The sequence below is a fragment of the Peromyscus maniculatus genome, chromosome 10, assembly GCF_049852395.1.
Source record: "Peromyscus maniculatus bairdii isolate BWxNUB_F1_BW_parent chromosome 10, HU_Pman_BW_mat_3.1, whole genome shotgun sequence".
Lineage (NCBI taxonomy): Eukaryota > Metazoa > Chordata > Mammalia > Rodentia > Cricetidae > Peromyscus > Peromyscus maniculatus.
In genome coordinates, this window is record NC_134861.1 from 83,927,811 (window position 1) to 83,946,763 (window position 18,953).

At 38.7% G+C, this 18,953-nt stretch overlaps 1 protein-coding gene across 1 annotated transcript in view; it reads right to left on the bottom strand.

Annotated features, from left to right (window-relative positions):
- Gc (GC vitamin D binding protein) overlaps positions 1-18,489 on the bottom strand; it is a 31,001-nt gene extending 12,512 nt beyond the window's left edge. Inside the window, exons 1-7 of the mRNA XM_006991660.4 lie at positions 18,257-18,489; positions 8,919-8,988; positions 8,216-8,348; positions 5,821-6,032; positions 3,549-3,681; positions 3,152-3,246; positions 624-753 (exon numbers count right to left, since the gene is read on the bottom strand). Of these exons, the coding sequence (XP_006991722.1) occupies positions 624-753; positions 3,152-3,246; positions 3,549-3,681; positions 5,821-6,032; positions 8,216-8,348; positions 8,919-8,988; positions 18,257-18,398 (915 nt within the window). The 5' untranslated portion in view covers positions 18,399-18,489. The remainder of the gene's footprint in view (positions 1-623; positions 754-3,151; positions 3,247-3,548; positions 3,682-5,820; positions 6,033-8,215; positions 8,349-8,918; positions 8,989-18,256) is intronic.
- Between the last annotated feature and the right edge of the window lie 464 nt (positions 18,490-18,953).

Below are 18,953 nucleotides of genomic sequence, written 5' to 3' on the forward strand. Positions count from 1 at the left end.
ATATACAGTTGATAATCCAGTGAAGTCCTAGTGGACATCATGTATCATAGCAAACCATAGCAAAGCAGCTATGCATACAGTTGTTTGTTTGCAATGGAAAGAACACACAGCACAATGCATCTATGCTAAATATGGAGACTGATCTTCATCTAATGTAATTACCCGAATCTGTATCAACTTGAGAAAATTATGCAAATCGAGAAAGTAGAAAAAAAATTGATATGCTTACCAAATTGTACAAAGTATAGAAACATTACCAGGCTTGGATAGTGTCAGCACTAATAAGACTTTATGCCATAGATGAATTTTAAATTGTGTTCAATTTAAATACAATACTGAAAACTATAATTAAATTTAAATAACCATGTGAGGGTAATGGATACTCTGCACAGTACAGGGCTTGGGAATCTGGGAATCTTGTCCTTGTATGCCTGTGAATTTTTGTCACTGTTTGTGTGGTTTCAAATTACCGACCCCCTCATCTGTGAGTCATACTTAAGAATGTATTTATATTTCATAAATGCATGTGAGGATGCTGAATAATGTACATGAAAAGCCACTGAGAAAACTGGCAGTCAGTTCACAGTACTCAGTACATCACATGATCACATGGACTGCCTTACCTCTCTGGCCATGCAGTCCTCTGAGGTAGACTCACAACATCTGGACAGGACTTGAGTAAGTTCTTCAGCTAGTGGCATTACATCCCCCAGGCTAGCAGTTGGCACTTTTTGGGCTAGTTTTATGAGATGGCTAGATAGTTAAAAATGAATTTGTTAGTTAACCCATGTTCTTAGCTTTCTAGTTTTCATTACAGACATGCTACTGAGATGAATGGAGCACACCAGCCATGTGATCTGTGCTATATAGTAAAGTTACCATTCTCAAGATTAAACCATCCCCAGTGAAGGTTTTTAACTATTCAGCACTGAGACATAGCTTCTCTTTCAGCCAGATCTTCACACACGTTGGACTGAAGGCAGTCCATGATGTTAATGTGGCATCTCACTATCTTTTAAAATGTCTTATAAAATCACTTTTAATTCAGCACTTTTGTCACTGAGTTATAGAATGTTTTATGTATCCTGAACATTACCTCCTTAATAGTCATAGTTTGCCAGTGTTTTCCCTTGTTGCCTCTTCCCTTGCTGATTATATCCTTTAGATAGAAGTATAAAGTTTGATGCAGTTATTTTTGTTTTTGCTTTTCTTCTGTTTGAGAATCATATCTAAGGAATCATTGTCAAAACCAATGCCTTGAAGATGTCTGCCGCTTTCTTATATGAGTTTAAGTAAAATTTTAATGGTGCGAGGTAAGGGTAAAGCTTCATTCTTTTGACTGTAGCTGTCTAGTTTCTCAACACTGTCAGAGAAATTGCCTTTGCTGTGTTGTATACTTTTAGCACCTCTGTTGAAAATCATTTGACAAAATATACTAGTTTGATCTAGATCTTCTATTCTGCTCAGGGATCTATACATTGCTTTTTGTGTTAGTATCACACTAACTTGATTATTGTTGCGTGGTAGTTATTTTAAGCCTCACTGTTGTTGTTTTGTTTTGTTTTTCAAAAGTATTTTGTCTATCTAGAGTCCTTTGATGTTCCCTTATGATAACTTATTCATTTCTGGATGGCAATGAAGTTTGGAGCTCGAATGTCCGCCATATGGCAATTGTTTGAATTCAGGTGATGCTGCTGGAAGGTGCTGGAAGCCTTGAGAGATGGGTCTTCTTGTGAAGTCTTTGGGTCATTGGGAATTGACTGCCAAGGGGCATAGTAGAACATCCTCCACCTTTTCTTGCCATTTTCTCCAACTAAGAGCTGAGTGGTTTGCACTATCATGTGCTTCCAATCAATATGCCACCAGAGGCCAAGACAATGGGGCTGACTTACTGTGGACTGGAACCTTAAAACTCGTACTGTGTGTAGGTTGATTAGCTTAGGTATTTGTTACAGTAATGAAAAGCTGATTAACAAAGACTTTTTCGTTAAAAAAAAATGCCATTATGGCTTTAAGAACTTGGATTGACTACACACATGGATTTAAATAGTACAACATTTTTTTTCATTTATTATTTTTAATATTTACTAATTTATTGTTTGAGACAGGGTCTTGCTATGTAGCCTAGACTAGCCTGGAACTCACTATGTAGCCTAGGTTAGCCTTGAACTTGTAGGCAGATGTTTCTTTCCTGCCTTCCAGTTCCAACTAACCAACACGGAGACTTAATACGAATTACAAATGCTCAGCCAATAACTCAGGCTTGTTACTAGCCAGCTCTTCCACTTTAAATTAACCTGTATTTCTTATTTACCCTCTGCCATATGGATCACAGCTTATTACTTCATTTTTTTACACATCCTGCTTCCTCTATGTCTGCTGGCATTTCCTTTGATTCCACCCTTCTTCCTCTCATCATTCAGTTTGGCTGTCCCATCTATACTTCCTGCATGGCTACTGGCCAATCAGTTCTTTATTAACCAATGAGAGTAATATATATTCACAGTGAACAGAAGGATTATTCCACAGAAAACTTATGACTACCGTTTTGTTTCAGCCTCCCAAGTGCTGGCATTATAGGTATGCATCACGTCACTTGGCTAGTATGGCATTTTCATAGTTTTAAGTCTTGAAACCACAAGCAGAGAGTTCCTTTCCACTTATGGTATCATCTTTGACTTATTTGAGCAATGTATTATACTTTTCATTGAGCATGCTTTTACAGTATAATTTTGAAGCACTGATATATTTTTATGTTTGTATACTATAGTTGAGATATTTTCCATTCTAGAAACATTTAGAGATCATCTGAATTTTCCTTATTAAAAATATGGCAGCAATATTTTAAAACTTAATCTTTGTTCACATCAAATGCTAATCCCTTAGAGTAAATTCCTGAACTCTAATGCTAGTATAAGCCAAGGTTAACTAAGGAATATATACGATGGCTCTGTATTATGACTACATATGTGACACTTGCAAAACATACTTTCTCAGTGTGAAAGAAGAATGAAGACAAGACTAGAGAAAGTGCCACAGAGTGTTTGTGTGGTTCTTTAGCGAGCTGTATTCTACAGCATCTTTCACAGGCTTACAGAGTACAGAGTGGAGGAGCGAATTTCTAACCATGAAGATGGTATGGAGTCTTTACCTAAGCCTTGTTTTCTCCCTTCCATATGCAGCATATTGTGAACAGAGTCTATTCGACAGACTGGTGAGAAGTGATGACTGTTTAATCTGGAGTCTCTAGAAAATAACAGAGAGAATTATATTAGATAATGAAAACCAATGAAATATAGTATGAATAATTCACAGAAAGGGGTGTTTTAGTTGTTTGATGTTTTAAAATCAATATAATGCTGAACCCTAGCACCATAATTTATTGATATCTCCTTAATGGCATGAATATTTTCTACTTAACAAAATGCAATGAAGTTATTTAAAGACTTTTGCTAATTACAAAATCCCAACTTCTCCCATTATTGAACAGAAATGCCAGTTTAGGATGGAAAAATAATATATAACTGTTATAAGTAAATGGAGCCTACCTCTTTCAAAAAGCATACAGTTGGGCTTGGAGAAGTACAGCAGGATCCAACCATAGAGAGATAACTCTTGGTGTAGCCGACTAAAAGTGGCAGAGGAGCTTGTCCATAATTACTGGAATATTCATATAGAAATCTGGGGGAGAAATGGGATTGATTAAATAAATTATAGGAAAACTCAACTTTTGTTAGTATTTTGATGAAGAAAACATGCATGGTATATTGTTTCATATCTATCTATCTATCTATCTATCTATCTATCTATCTATCTATCATCTATCTATCTATGTGTATGTATATATCTATATATGTATGTACATATAGTGTGTGTATGTGTGTGTGTGTGTGTGTGTGTGTGTGTGTGTGTGTGTGTGTGTGTAGGCTAGATGTTGACATCAGCTATCTTCTTCTATTGCTCTCTACTTTAGGTTTTGAGACAATGTCTCTCACTGAACCTGGAGTTTACCATTTTGATTAGACTGGCTGGGTAGTTAGCTCCAGAGATTGGGAGCCTTTGCCCTATCCCAGTGTATGGGTTCTGTGAATCTGAATTCAGGTCCTTATGCTTGCTCAGCAAACATTTTACCTATGAAGCCAACTCCCCAGCCCATTAGGTCATGAAATCACTACAAATTTAAAGAAATAACAATAATACTATAAAAATGTATTTATTTTGAAAAATGGCTTCTTTAGTTCTCACGTTGTCTGTTTCAAGTGAGAGGTCATCTGTCTGTTTGTTTTAATTTTATTTTATTTACGGTCTTGCTAAGAGCATCACCAATGGTAGCTGCTTAGTAAAGTGCTTGTTGAATTAGTGATAGTGGATATAATTAGGGGAGTTACTACTCATTTTCATTTAATTTTGCTATCCTAGAAAATTCCCATGTATGGTCAACTTATGTGACAAGAGCAATCATTTCGATTTTTAGCAACACGTGTTCCTGGGGCTCTTAAAGACATTCTGAGGGCTGGAGAGATGGCTCCATGGTTCAGAGGACTTCCTGCTCTTCCAGACCTTAATTCACTTCCAAACAACTAAGTTAACCAAGTCAAGTGGCTCACAACTACCTGTAACCCCAGCTTCAGGGGATGTGATGGCCTCTGAAGATACCAGCATATACATAAAAATGAGGTAAGTTTAAAAAAAAATGTTAGAAGACACCTGAAATCTTGAGCAAAATATCCAAAAAGTAACAGAAATAGGCATATCCACCAGTATGTATGAAATTATGAATAGTTTTAATTTTATTTCGCCCTTTATCTTCACATATAGATATTTTTCATCATGAGTGTCTTTCCTCCTTATTTTTGTCCTTATTCATTTTGGTTTTTTTTTTTTTTGAGAGAAAGTTTCAGCATGTGGCATTGGCTGGCCTGAAACTTGCAGCAATCCCCCTGCCTTTGTCTTCAGTGTAACCCCAAGGCACTCCAGGCTTTTGTGATTATGGCCAGCTTCATTTCTGTACATTTTATGACTCCCCAAGATTAACATTTTCAGAGTGCAACCTGCTTTCTCCTATAGATTAAACAATAAAAAGGTCCACATTACATGTTCACTTTGTAATATGTGTCATGCTTACAGCTGTTTCTGAAGATGTATGGGGGGTAGAAGGTATGTATTTCTGTGTTTTATTGGAAAGGATTTTTTGATGTTGTTTGTTTTTGTTTTTGTTTTGTTTTTTTGAGACAGGGTTTCTCTGTGTAGCTTTGGAGCCTATCCTGGAACTCACTCTGTAGTCCAGGCTGCCTTAAACTCATATCAATCCACCTGCCTCTGCCTCCTGCCTGCACTACAACCACCTGGCTGGAAAGTATTTTAAAATGTGCTTTAACAGTAGTAAAATTGCTTCCATATCTGCATGATGCAAGAATCATTAGTATAAGGACAGTCACCACAGGCACTTGCAGATGTGTGAAAACAAGTCATGCGATGGCGGGAGTTTGGGGGAGTGGGTGGGTTTACTTCCATGATGTAATATTACTGTTTTTTTTAAATCTTTGCATATAAGATACTATTTTTTCACTATCATGAGTTGTCTTTTCCCATATTCTTGCCAGCCTGCTTGCCTCCCTCCATCCTTCCTTTCTTTCCTTCCTTCCCTCCTTCCTTTCTTTCTTTCCTGCTTCCTTTCTCTCTGCTTTTGAGAGAAAGCCTTCCCATGAGCCCTGACTGTTCTGGCATGTGCTGTGATGACCCTGCCTTTGCCTCCCCAGTGGCAGGCATCTGAGTTGGTGTAGAAGAGCTGTAGATGGACTTACAAAGAAGATCACTTACTGATCAGCAAATCCCCTTGGATCTTTCCTGAATGCCTCACAGATCTCATCATTTGTTGGTTCTACATAGGTGGGAAATTCTTGTGGCTGGTGACTGAGGGCAGCCATGCAGAGTTTCCGCTCCAGGCCCTCTTTGGCGCAACACTCAGGAGTTCCAGGGTGTACGGGAAAAGGGGCATCACTTTCACAGGACTTGATAGACAGCTCCGAGGTCTGGAGTGAGGGAAGGAAGGGGGAACAGGAAAAATCTGTACAGTGTATGTGAGTCTCCATTCTGTATAATACATCATTTGTAATGTGAAATTTTAATTAGTAATCAAATTTCCATAGCGTGGCTCACAAACATGTAAAGTTGCATAATTTTGGTTATAGGCAAGTAGACTCTTGTTTATGGTAATCAATGACACTTTCCAGATTAGAATGAAACAATTTTCATTAATAAATGGACTGTGCTTATGGGGCTGCAGCCATTTGACCTTTATTATATAGCCTGGTGTTTCTCGATGAAGGGTCTTTAGCATCTCTAGGGGAGGAGCACTTGGAAAAGTTCTGGTAGGGATGCTCATCTCCCACCTGCTTTTTGCAGTTAGACCAAGAGCAAGGAGGACCTCCTTGGCCTTTTCTCCCCCCTTTACTAAATGAGCAACCTTTGACGGGGTCGGCTTTAGCTTCCTGCATGTTGCAGTTTCCTGTCATTTTTGCAGCAGGATTTGATATTACTCAACCAGCATATACAACACTTGCACAGTAGGTCGAAGACAGGGACTGAAAGTCTGTGTTCCCCTAAGTTTCAGGTCTTATCCTTGGCAAGCGATGGAAACCAGCGGTTACTGTCATTTACAGCCTCAGCTCTGCTAGTCTCATTCATGCTGAAGGATGGAATGCCACCAAAGCAATTGTAGGGGGAAAATTGCAAGTAAATTGATACTTGAAAAACTGGTATAACAGAACATAGAGAAAAAGAAATAGAAATTACCATGGAAAAGTCACTTTGGTGTTTATATAAGAAAAAGTAATTTGATATATATTAATTGTCCTTTTAAGGTTCCTTTTCCCAGGACCTTTCCTAACAGTGAAGGAAAGCGACATGCTGAATGAGATGTTCAAACCAACTCATCATTACTTGTGCATACCTTCCTTCCATGACTCCTAGAAATGAAGACTTAAGCTGCCTTTGAAAATCATCTCTCTCCAACCAATCTCCTTTTCCTTTTCATTAGTTTCCCCAGAACCTCCTCTGGGTTTTCCTGTTTTCAGTTATCCCACAATAAAAGTAGAAGTTAGACAAACATAAGCACATGACAAAATAATAAATAAATGCTTAGAATGAGCAGGATAAAGGTGTTGCGTGCAATCTGCCCACATCACCTCTCCCTAAAGCTCCAATCTCACACCTCAGCAAGGCAGGCAGCAGCAGATCCATGTGGTGAAATGGAAAAGAAATGAACATGTACTTTGTTGTTTTGAGTGTGGTTAACAGTCTGGAGCATATCTAGTCTGATGTGGTACAGAGTGAGGCTGAAATGATGAATATTGATGAACTTGGTGGTGAAAGAATTGACATAAAATAGAGGCTGAAGGGGGGCAAGTAAAGTAATCAATGGGTAAGGATATCCACTGTATAGAACCTGTTCTAATAATGGTGTTGAGCAGACATTGATCTTTCTGTGGAGGCCGTTAGCCAAATCCACCTATCGTCATTTGTATAAGGGCTAAAAAAAAACCGCATTAGTAAGTTTTGTCTACTTTTTCCACCTTTATCAGTTACTGTCTGTACTTTGAATTATAATTTTTTTCATTCAGAATTTCAATTTCTATATAAGTTCTGTATTGGGAGAAAAACACACACATACATATGATATGATATGTGGGTTTTTTAACACTCAGAACCTAATATACATACAAACTGTACATAGTAATATTTGAGTGACCCAAATAATTTGAGGCCAACATTTAGTTATTCTGTGGCCACTAATCCCAACCTTAACATAGTAATAAAGATGTAGACAGGATTTTAAGCTACACAGCATGTGTTAAAATTATTTTAAAAGGTTCATGAGTTCTTTGTAAAGGTTCAGATTTATAATGATTTAAAAATGATTTTTTCAGAGTCTGGCCTGCATTTAAATCCTACACACACTTCTCATTAGCAGTGTATGTATGTATAGTAAGTCATTATGTTACTTTACCCAAGTTATCTTTGACACTTTTAGCAACAATGAGGGAAAGGAACTGAGTACTAGAATAAACGTGGGGGCTAAAAGTAATATCCTTTGTTTTTCCTTGTGACTGTGAGTAGGTGGCTGGGCATCTAGAGTGTCCTGCACAGGTGACAGGAAGGTCTCTGGCCGTTCCTTTCTCTGGGCCATGGTAGAGATGGTCAGACCCACACTTACCCTGGTGTCATAGCAGTTGGGGTCAGCACCCTCCGCACAACACTCCTCAGTTAAGGCAACAACTTCCCTCACCAGCTGGCTGACCTGTTCAAAGGTGCCACTGGGAAATTTCCTGCTGTATAGGATGAGTGACCTGAGGGGGGAAGTGAATATATTAATTGGAGTTGAATGGTTTTTTTTGTGGCATTTTGACTCATGCCAAACAGGGTATCTATTCAACTTTTAAATGAAATATTTCATACATTAACTTTTTTATTTGACTACTGGTGATAATATGAAGTTACATGTCGGACATTTGCTCCAGGAAATTTATCTTGTATATACTAACTGGATTTGTAGTTCCCATCAAAACAGCCTGCAGTCTGTTTTGAGCTTACCCCAAAGAATGTACTATGTAGGTCATTGTTTGTGTTTTCCAGAGTCCAAAAATGGACAGTTCTAATTTACCTCAGAAACCTGTATCTACTCTCTATTACAAACTCATTCATTAATTGGCCAGTGGTAGTGTCTTTGACCACAGTAACTGTAGTTCAGCTGGCTTCTCTGGCTGATCTCCGTCTGTCTGACCTGTTGGCCCACAGTGGCCCGGGCTCTTTCCTCATCTCAGAGAGCAGTTCGGCCTTCCAGACTGTGGAAGTTAGCTTGTGCTCACTTTGGTTCATGGTCAAGTACCCAGGAGAAATGCATGGACACTGCAACTTACAAAGATCTGAAGTCATCTTTCCCCAGCATGGCGAGTTCATTGCAAACTTTGTCCTTTTCATAGTCTCGGCCTAGAAAGCAGATAGAGAAAATAGGTGAGGTTTTCTTTCCTTTTAATGAATATTACACTAAATAGATATGTGTAAAATGCTCTCCAACATGATCCATGGTAAAGGCATTTCTTAATATCTGTGCACAGTTTTATTTGGAGGTACGTTCTCACAATAAGCCTCAATTTTATGATTTCTTTGTATTAACTTTTACTGTGTAGCAAGAAAAAAGGTAGAAAGGCCAAAGTCATGCTAAGGATAAGTCAAATGTTACACATCAGTTAGTGAGTTAGAATCACTAACGAGAAAACCATTCTCCTCAGTCCGGATAAAATGCTGAAGGGGATTATTTCTTTCAATCTCTCCATTTCCCTCTCTTCCTTCTTTCTCTTCCTCCCCACTTTCTTTCTCCTTCTTTTTTCTCTCCTTCCCTTTTATTGTCTTATGGCCTCAACAAGTCAAAGAACAAAAGGAAATGGAGAGGCTTTTCCCCTCCAAGGTGCGTTTCCAGTTGTGTGAGGCCTGAACTTGGAAGAGGCCAGTGCTTGCAACATCTGCTGCCTGACTGGGACCACGCCAGGCTCTAAGGACTTCAGGTAGGAAATCGAGAGTCTAAGGAACAGTGTGGAGTAGTTTCTCATCCTTTGGGCATAGTAAAAACAGTTTTATAACCACTAGTCCTTGTTAGGTTTTCCTTAGAGTTTGAGATACAGTGGACAGGGATCTGATTCATCTCCAGAAATCGAAATGTAATGGGCCAGGTAAAGTAGCCTAGGGAGGAAAGAAGATAGCTGTGGGGAGGAACCCGTGGTCCTCAGATCTGATGCAGACCAAATGAGAGAGCAAGGGGGCCTGGAGTCATCTTCATTTTGTTAAGTTTGGAATCTTTTCCTTAAACCTCTAGTATTCAAAAGTCATAAAAATAGCTCTGTTAAAAAAAAGTCTTACCTTTTTAATGCACACCAAGTAACTGTTTTAAGAAGCTCCTTCTATCAAACTAGTTTTATTTGTGTTGGAACTTTTATTGTGACCATCCAGTAGTGGGCAAAGTGAATTCCGTATGAAAGTGGGGTACTACGGATGAATAGTTTGAGAACTATTTTGTTTCTAGCTTTTCAGTTTCAGAAGTCTCATTTCCCGAAACACGCTGAGTTTCATTTCACATGTTACCGAAATGCAGTATGAATGAGAAGGATGCTGTGAATAAGCATTACATGTTAACCTGTCCAGGAGTTTTGAGTAAATCAGAACATGCCTGTTCACACTCAAGTGTTTTGTATCTCATAGGAATTGCATAGTACTTTAGTTACGGAGAACACTGCTGAGAGAAAAGTGGGAAATTGGACTGTGAGAATTAAAGTCATTTTGGAACTGTCTTTGCTGGATCATTTAGCCTTGGGTGGGAGAGGACACAAATGAAGTCTCAACGGGTGGCACTGGCATTGCATTAAAGTACAAAGTATAATCTTAAAGAAATAACCCACAGAGGGAAGCATTACCATGATCTTTCAGATGTATGGCCTTGGATGTATTTTTGGAAAAATTAACTTATACAGGAAACAATATCTATTGAGGATAGTTAGATATGTTAATCCTTTCCTTATTGTGTGTGTGCGCGCGCACACACACACACACACACACACACACACACACACACAAGCAGTAAATTGCTGAAATTGGTTTGTAATGTAATTATTGCAGATTGATTTCTCATACCAATGGAATACTTTATGAAAAAAATTAAATTTATTTTACTATTTGCATGGTTGTGTGCATGAATGCATGGCAGAGAAAGAGAGAGAGAGAGAGAGAGAGAGAGAGAGAGAGAGAGAGAGAGAGAGAGAGAGCACTACATGCATGTGGATTGCCAGAAGCTTCAAGGCAGTTAGTTGTGTGTTCTCTCTCACAGCCAGAAGTGGCTGCTGGGAATGGAGCTTGGGTGTCTTTCAAGAGCAGTATGAGTTCTTAACTTCTGATCCATCTCTCCAGTCTGACAAGTATTTTTAGACTAATTAAACTCATTTAAAGTGAGTTAAATTTTTATGGTAAGTGAATTATAAATATCACATTTTTGTTCTTTAATGTATCACTTAGAAAAAGAATGATTTAGACTTCAGTGTGGTGACAGAAATTGTTGGCATAAAGTTAATGACTCTTGTGAAATCATGTTCACACCAAGTGACCTCTTTGTACTTAATGTTTACAGATTTCATTAATGATTTTTAGCAGCATGTCCAATTAAATCTACATTGTGAAATATTCTGGTAAATCATATCAAAACCTGGACTTTTGAAAATGAGTTGTACTTACTTTTGGGAAAATGTGTTGCTTCTTGCATATTACAAGCACTTCCAACAACAAATAGGACAGTATTCATTCATTCCTTCACCTGTGCCACAGATGTGTTCTGTGACATTCACTCTCTGCCTGACACAGCATTCACACTGAATGTGAGATGCGATGGGGCCGAAACCAGTGGAGCCTCACCCCCATGGATTCTTTATTCTGATAGCAAGAGCCAATGAAAGCCTCCTGACTTTGGTACGAAGTCTACAAAGAAAGATGCTTTGGGTTCTTTTGCTATTATAAAGACCTTCACTAATGCCTGATTTTGTCCCATGCAGAGAATGAATCTTGATTAACAATGACTTGAGTCAGTATTTTACAGAATGCTATAGGCTATCTCATGGAGCAGTTTTTTCTGTTTTCATGATGCCCAATTTTGTTAACCTTTAAATTTGTACTCTATGAATGTCAATTCAAACAAAGATAATTAACATCATAATAATAGCTAAATTATGAGTACCAATGATTTGAGTAGCAGTGTAGTAAATACTTGATGCATAGCATACCCTTTAATGTTTATAGAAATGTAGTAAAATGTGTAGTTTATCACAGATCAATCATTGTTATCTATACTACCCTGTATGTACAGCATGGATAGAACTTCATCATTTATTTATTTATTTATTTTTTTCGAGACAGGGTTTCTCTGGGTAGTGTTCATGCCTGTCCTGGATATCACTCTGTAGACCAGGCTGGCCTCAAACTCACAGAGATCCACCTGGCTCTGCCTCCTGAGTGCTGAGATTAAAGGCGTGTGCCACCACCGCCCAGCGAACTTCATCATTTAAAAACATTTTTTTTCTCTAAATTTGATGATGATGATGATGGTGATGCTGTATGTGTGTGTGTGCGCTTACGCACGTGCATATATGTGAATATGTATGTGCTTGTGCGTGCCCACAGATTCTACTGAAAGAGAGTGTCACATCTACTGGAACTGAAGTTAAAGGTGGCTGTGAGTTGCCTAATATGAGTTCTGGAAAATGAACTCTTCTTTTCAAGAATAGTGAGTGCTGTTAGCTGCTGAGCCATTTCTATAGCCCCTAGAACTTCATCTTTGAGATATTTTTAGAGAAAATTATGTTTGCTAATTAGCATAACTGTTTTGTTGCATTTGTTTCTGTGAGTTAGAGAATCACTTTTAGATTTGGCACCATTTTCTTTTATGTTATTAAAAAAATCATTGTTAAAATACCTTTCTGAAGTCCTAGTTATGATAGTCATGTCTTCGAAAGTTCTCATACTCAATCCTCACTTTTAATTTTAAAAGACAAACTTAGAGGGTTTGACATAGGAAAACAGAAAGGACAGAGTGTTGGCTGAATTTCTCAGTGAACTTCTTTGGTCTCGGCAGACACAAGGACTTGAAATGACATTGGGTATTTATGAGTGAGTCTTATAAAGGAGATCAATGTTAATTATATTTCCTTTAAGTGAACTTCCATTTTCTATGAAAGATATTATTGGGAAGGGAACTTTCCTATTATAAACTTCTAAGTGAACTTCTAAACTAAGTAAACGAATGTAAACTTCTAATTCCTGGGTGCAGGTCAGTTTTGTACACAACATGTGTAATTTCACAGAGCCAATTTATTAAGCATTCATTGTGAAATTTTAAGAAATTATCCAATTGAGGATGTCTAAGTTGTGTTTCTGTATTGTACTTCTTGAATGAGGTGACATAAATAGCAAGTGGTGATGATCTTCTTTTGTTGGGTAGTTACACATGATATGCTTCATAATCCAGAAAATAACTCAAATAAATTAAATATAATCAAATGAAAGACTTAGCACTATTTAACTACTAAAAGCAATCATAGTAGAAACTTACATCATAATGGTTTGAGCAATGATGTTTTTTTTATATGTCTTCAAAAAAAAAACAGGCAATAAAAAGCAAAATAATTGAACAGTTGAAATAGGAACACATGAAAAGTATTTTATTTTTATTCATTTATCTTTATGTGTCTGAGACTATGAATGCATGTATGTGTCCTCATGTGCATGCCTGGTACCTGAGGAGGCCAGAAGAGGGTATTGGATCACCTAGAACTGGAGTTATAGATGGTTGTGAGTCACCATGCGGGTGCTGGGAATTGAACCCATGTCCTCTGCAAGAGCATCCAGTGCTTTTAAATCCTGAGCCATTTCTCCAGCTCCCCTATGCACCAAATATTAAAGACTTCAAAGGAAACAAGATGAGGAGATAACCCACAGAGTGAGAGAAATTTAAAGCTACATATGAGTTTACTATCCGAAATATATAAGAAAATCACATGAAGAAACAAACAATAAAATTTAAAAATAGTAAAATGAAAACATTTCATAAAAGAAGAAATATAGATACATGAACAATTTCTAGCAGCTATATGTATTACAACAGGTATTTGAAGCATTCTCAATATCATAAAACACCAGGGAAACGTAAATCAAAACCACAGCAAGATGTCATTTCACACTTGTTGTTAGAGTGGTGATTATTAAAAAGAAGGATAGTGTAAGGATGCAGAGAACAAGGAATCATCATACAATGTTAGTGAGGATGCACTTCAGAATAGCCATATGGAAAACAGTGTACCAATTCCTAAAAGAACTGAAAATACAACTATAGTACTGTATTATCCAGCAATACTACTTCTGGGTAGATAAACAGAAATAATGTCATCATGTTGATGGAATCTTTGAATTTCCATGTTCATTGCAACAGCATTATAATCACAAGAATTAAGATATTAAAATAACCTATGTGAACCAGTGGAAGAGTGGATAAACAAAATGTGTTATTGATACACAATACATTACTATGAATGCATGTATGTGTCCTCATGTGCATGCCTGGTACCTGAGGAGGCCAGAAGAGGGTATTGGATCACCTAGAACTGGAGTTATAGATAGTTGTGATTCACCATGCGGGTGCTGGGAATTGAACCCATGTCCTTTGCAAGAGCATCCAGTGCTTTTAAATCCTACTCAGCCTTACAAAAGAAGGAGATTCTATTAATTAGCAGTGTGCCTGATCCTTGAAATCATTATATTAAGTACAAATGGCTAAGAACAGAAAAAAAAGTAACATGGTTCTATCCATTGACTGTAAAGAGTCAAACTCATAGAAATGAAGAGTGCAATGATGTTTATTGGGGGCTGTGGGGGTGGGAATGGAGTTGTTGGTCAAAGTTTCAGTTAGATTGGAAGAATAAGTCTTGAGACATTTTTTTAAAGAACATAAAACTTAGTCTAATGTGTCTTAAGATACCTTATATCATAAACATGATAACAATGGTAGACACTCATGAAGAGCTTATTTCTTCTAAAACATGAATTCCATATTAGCATTTGATTTTCCTCCTGTCATAGCCTTTCACCTATAGTGCTGGAATTCCATGATTATGACATGAACCATAAAATCTGGTTTTCAGTTTTCCTGTAATAATCAAAACTACATTTGAGCTTGGTACTTGAATTTTGCGGTATTATACAAAAAACTTCATTGAACGGATCACTATTCTGAACCGGGAATTACAGTGGGGAATAAACTCCAGTTCTCTCTTTCATGCTGATAATTATATGACACATTTGTTATGACAAACAAATGAGTAGCTGGAGAGAGGGCAAAGGAGGGAGCAGTAAGAAGAAGGGTGGATCAGGATGAGTGGATGGAAGTCGGGAGTGGTCGGTACGAAGTGAGGTTGGTTGGAAACCCTCACTGTAAGTGGATGTTGATACTCAGACAACTGAAAGCTGTCATAGCCCCCTGGATATGTGCAGGGTCAGTGTTCCAAGGAGATGGGAGAGTTGGTGACGAGCTCTGGGGTGCAGAGATAATACAGCATGGAATGGTTGAGGCCTCTGTGTCTGGAGAAGAATAGATTGAAGAGTAGAATGAAAGTAGTCTGTAATACAATTAGATGGAAGCAGGTAGTGGATGGGAACCTCATGTGTTATTTTGAGGGACATCTTTATCTTCTTACATAGATTGAACCCATGGTCTTTTAAAGGGCGTGCATGTTTATTCTTATACCATGCACATAATGGTGACTGCATACCTGCCATTGTGCTTTATAGCGGTGAGCTGTGACATTGCTATTGATTTTCGGGGGGAGGGGGCTAATATTTCTTGTGATGATGACAGTAACCAGCTATTTTTCTAACTTGTTTCAAGCTTTTTGTAAAGAAGAGGAAGAAGAGAAAATGTAGTTCATTTACCAACTCTAAGGGAACTTCTGTTTTTTTGCAGTTTGGTGTTATACTTAATAGAAATATGTATACAGAATAGTTTTAAAGTCCACAGTTGTTTGCTGCTGATGATCATTATCTTAGGGACTGCAGAGCTGTGTCAACAGTTCTCTTACTGTAGGAAGGGTAGGGGGAAAGACAGCGGCAGCTCAGTGCTGGCTCTGCTTCAGTTCTTGGGAAAGAACATAGTTCAGCCAGCAAGAACTGCTTCTGCATGTCTTGGGCCAGCAGAAGTGGGTGGCTGTTTTCTTATGATATCACCATGATTTGGCAGATTTGGTAAGTCCATTTCCCCCAAGATGTGTCCAGTTCCCCATTGCCCTCTGACAGAAAAGAACAGGGCATCTGCAGCAGGTATCGTTTCAGACCCAAATTCCAAAAGACAGCTCCAAAGATACCATCACTCAGGAAAGATCCAGGGTGTTTAGAAAACTCCGATTTGAATAGGGTTTCTTGTGGACTATCAGAGCCTTGATGACAGTTAAGGCATTGATGGTGAATCACGGAGTGACACATGGCTAGTTTCTTAAATATGTCAGGCCATAGGAACAGCTTTCAAGATGTGTCTTGAGTACATGGTGTTTGGAACAGTGTGCTAGGAAACAGTTAGGTCTCTCCGAAGGTGACAGACTTCGAGAACTACCGCCACTCCCCCAAACTCCTGCTTGTGCCTGCGAGTTGGAAACGCTGCATTCCCTCAGTCTGCGCTCTGCCCCTTCCAACCAGCAGGGGGCACGCTCAGCCTCCAAAGGGTCATAGCATGGCTCCCGTTGGTGCCCTGGGTGTTACTGACCAGGGAACAGATGAATGAAGCATTTCCTAGCAGGGCTCTGGATGCCACACTTGATGTGACCGAAGGGAACTATGGATGAATGCTGAGTGGCTTTTCCTTGTACATGTATTTTACATGGCTCTGGGTATCGTCTGGCCTACAGGACATAGGCTGTAAAACTGAAGTTACTGCGATCCTTGAGGGAACTGATTTGACTTTTTTGGCATTTGTTTCCTCTGGGAGAATGTTGCAATAGAGATGGGAGGATGCTCTTTTGGCAGTGGAGGCAGAGCCGACGCCAGCTGCCGAGTCAGCAGGATGCCTCTCAACTTGTGGTCTCCACACGCATCTCCAAGATCTAGCTACTGCTGGACTTTTGATTTTGGAGATTCAGTCTGAACTAGCGTCAGGAGGATTTTTCCAGGTTATCTGTGTCCCCAGAAACTCTGTTGCAAATATGCTTTCGGGGCTCTCTGGGGCATTCATCATCTACACAACTCATTTATCCATTTATATCTCTTTTTCTAAGATTTTTATAGTCTTAGCTAAGGACTTACATCTGACTTAAGCATCTGTGAATAAATAAAAACGAATTTCACATAATTAAGATAACAAAAATAACATGGAAAAATATGAATGTAGGGGCTGGAGAGATGGCTAAGTTGTTAAGAGCATTGGCAGCTCTTCCAGAGGACCTGGGTTCAATTCCCAGCACCCATATGGCAGCTCACAACAGTCTGTAACTCCAGTTCCAGGGAATCTGGCACCTTTACACAGGCATACGTGCAGACAAAACACCCATGCACATAAAATAAATAAGTCTTTATAAAAAATGTGAATGCAAAAAGAATAAGATAAAGTCAAGACTGAGCTTATACATGCCGTAATTAGTAAGTGATGATTCCTGAGAAGGCATACATCCCTGGTTGAATATGTTACTACTATGACTATAAACAGATGACCTGGATGAGTCTGTTAAGGGAGAGTCCTAAGCAAAAGCCTTAATTTGACAAAGTAGACTGTATGCAGATTCCCTTATAAGCATCACAGAATAAGCCAGAGGAGAAGATTACTCATAGGAAACTTTATAAATTTATAAATTTTCAAACACCAGAACTATGCAATGAAGGATTAAACTAAGGTTAACAGGTCTGCAGAAAAATAAATTGAAACTTCTATGGAATGTTTTCAAGCTGCAGAATTCATGAAGTAGCATACATCATGTAGTCTGCTAACATTGTCAGAAGTCTTAAAATATCATAAAGGTGAACATACCATTCTAAGGGAGATTTATACAAGAAACGAGCTCTGTTACTTTGTTTATTATTCTATTACACAGTTACCAAAATTTCTTTTGTGTGAGAGGTATTTTAAAAACTTTAATTCCTTCCAAATGCCCAAGAGTAAGATTCCTATATGAGGATCAAAGAGATCTCTCTGATGGCTCCTGGGACCACTGTCAGTGTGGTGCTGCCAAGGAGGATAAGCATTTGGGGAAAAATGCTTAGTTGTGTATCAGTCTCCAGTTACATTATAGATCTTATTCATCCAATGTGTGAGGGATAACTAAAAGGTAACTCTACCTTCTTTCATGAGTCTTTCTGTTTGTTCTGAGACAGTCTCAGGTAGCTCAGACTGGCCTTGAACTCCCTGTTTAGCCAGTTCACCAGGAGGCCTTGAACTTCTGTCCTCCAGCTTCCACCTCCTGCGTGGTGAGGTTGACAGCATGCACCACACCCAGCTCCGTCTGGTGTGGGGAGCATTTCTTTCCAATGCTATATGACAAAGCTGAGCTCAGATCAACCCCACTTGGTCCTTCTTTCATTTTGTCTTCCAAATCATCCACCATTTCGTCTGTTTGTTACTACCTCGTCAGTTTTTAAAGTGGCACTAGAACATTAAACTAGTAATAGTTCTCAGTCACAAGGGGAATCTTACCTCGCTCTAGAGCATGCCCGAGTGCTATGGCCAGCAGGAGAACTAAAACCCTCTTCATGTTGTGTCCAGGCAGTCCTGCGGCACCTCTTCTCATCTGCGGGTCACTATGCAGAGGACAGGAGCACAGAGTTACCAGTTGCATTTACAAATAGGAACCCATCAATTATTAATCTCCACACAGAAGCAAGGGACAGTCAACCTTGTCCCCAAAGAAGGAAAATAATATCATCATCAAGGCAAATAGATACCCCGGGGGAAATGTGGAGGAGAGTCTGGGAGATTTTAATCATTAACTTTGTCAGTGAAAAAAACCAGGGCATAAAGATCCTTTCCCATGGCAGTTTTTCCACTGAATCGACTTAATGTCCTAACGGGGGCACACTTGCCCCTCTGTACAGAGGAAAAGACATATCTATATATCGTCTTTGGATACTCCCTACCATTTTTATGTATTGATAGAAAATTGGAGGATTATGTTTCTTCCTTTATTTTTCTCCTTTTCTCCCTCCCTTCCTCTCTTTAAGTCTAACACAAACAAGCATCACTTTAGAATATCACAGACTAGATATTTTAAGTAAGTTCAGGAACCACATTCTTGCCCAGCTCTTCCTGCTGTGTAGCCTTAGGGATTTACTCCTCCTCTCTAAGCTCACTGTTCATTTGTGAAATGTGCCCATAACTCAATTCCTTTGCCACT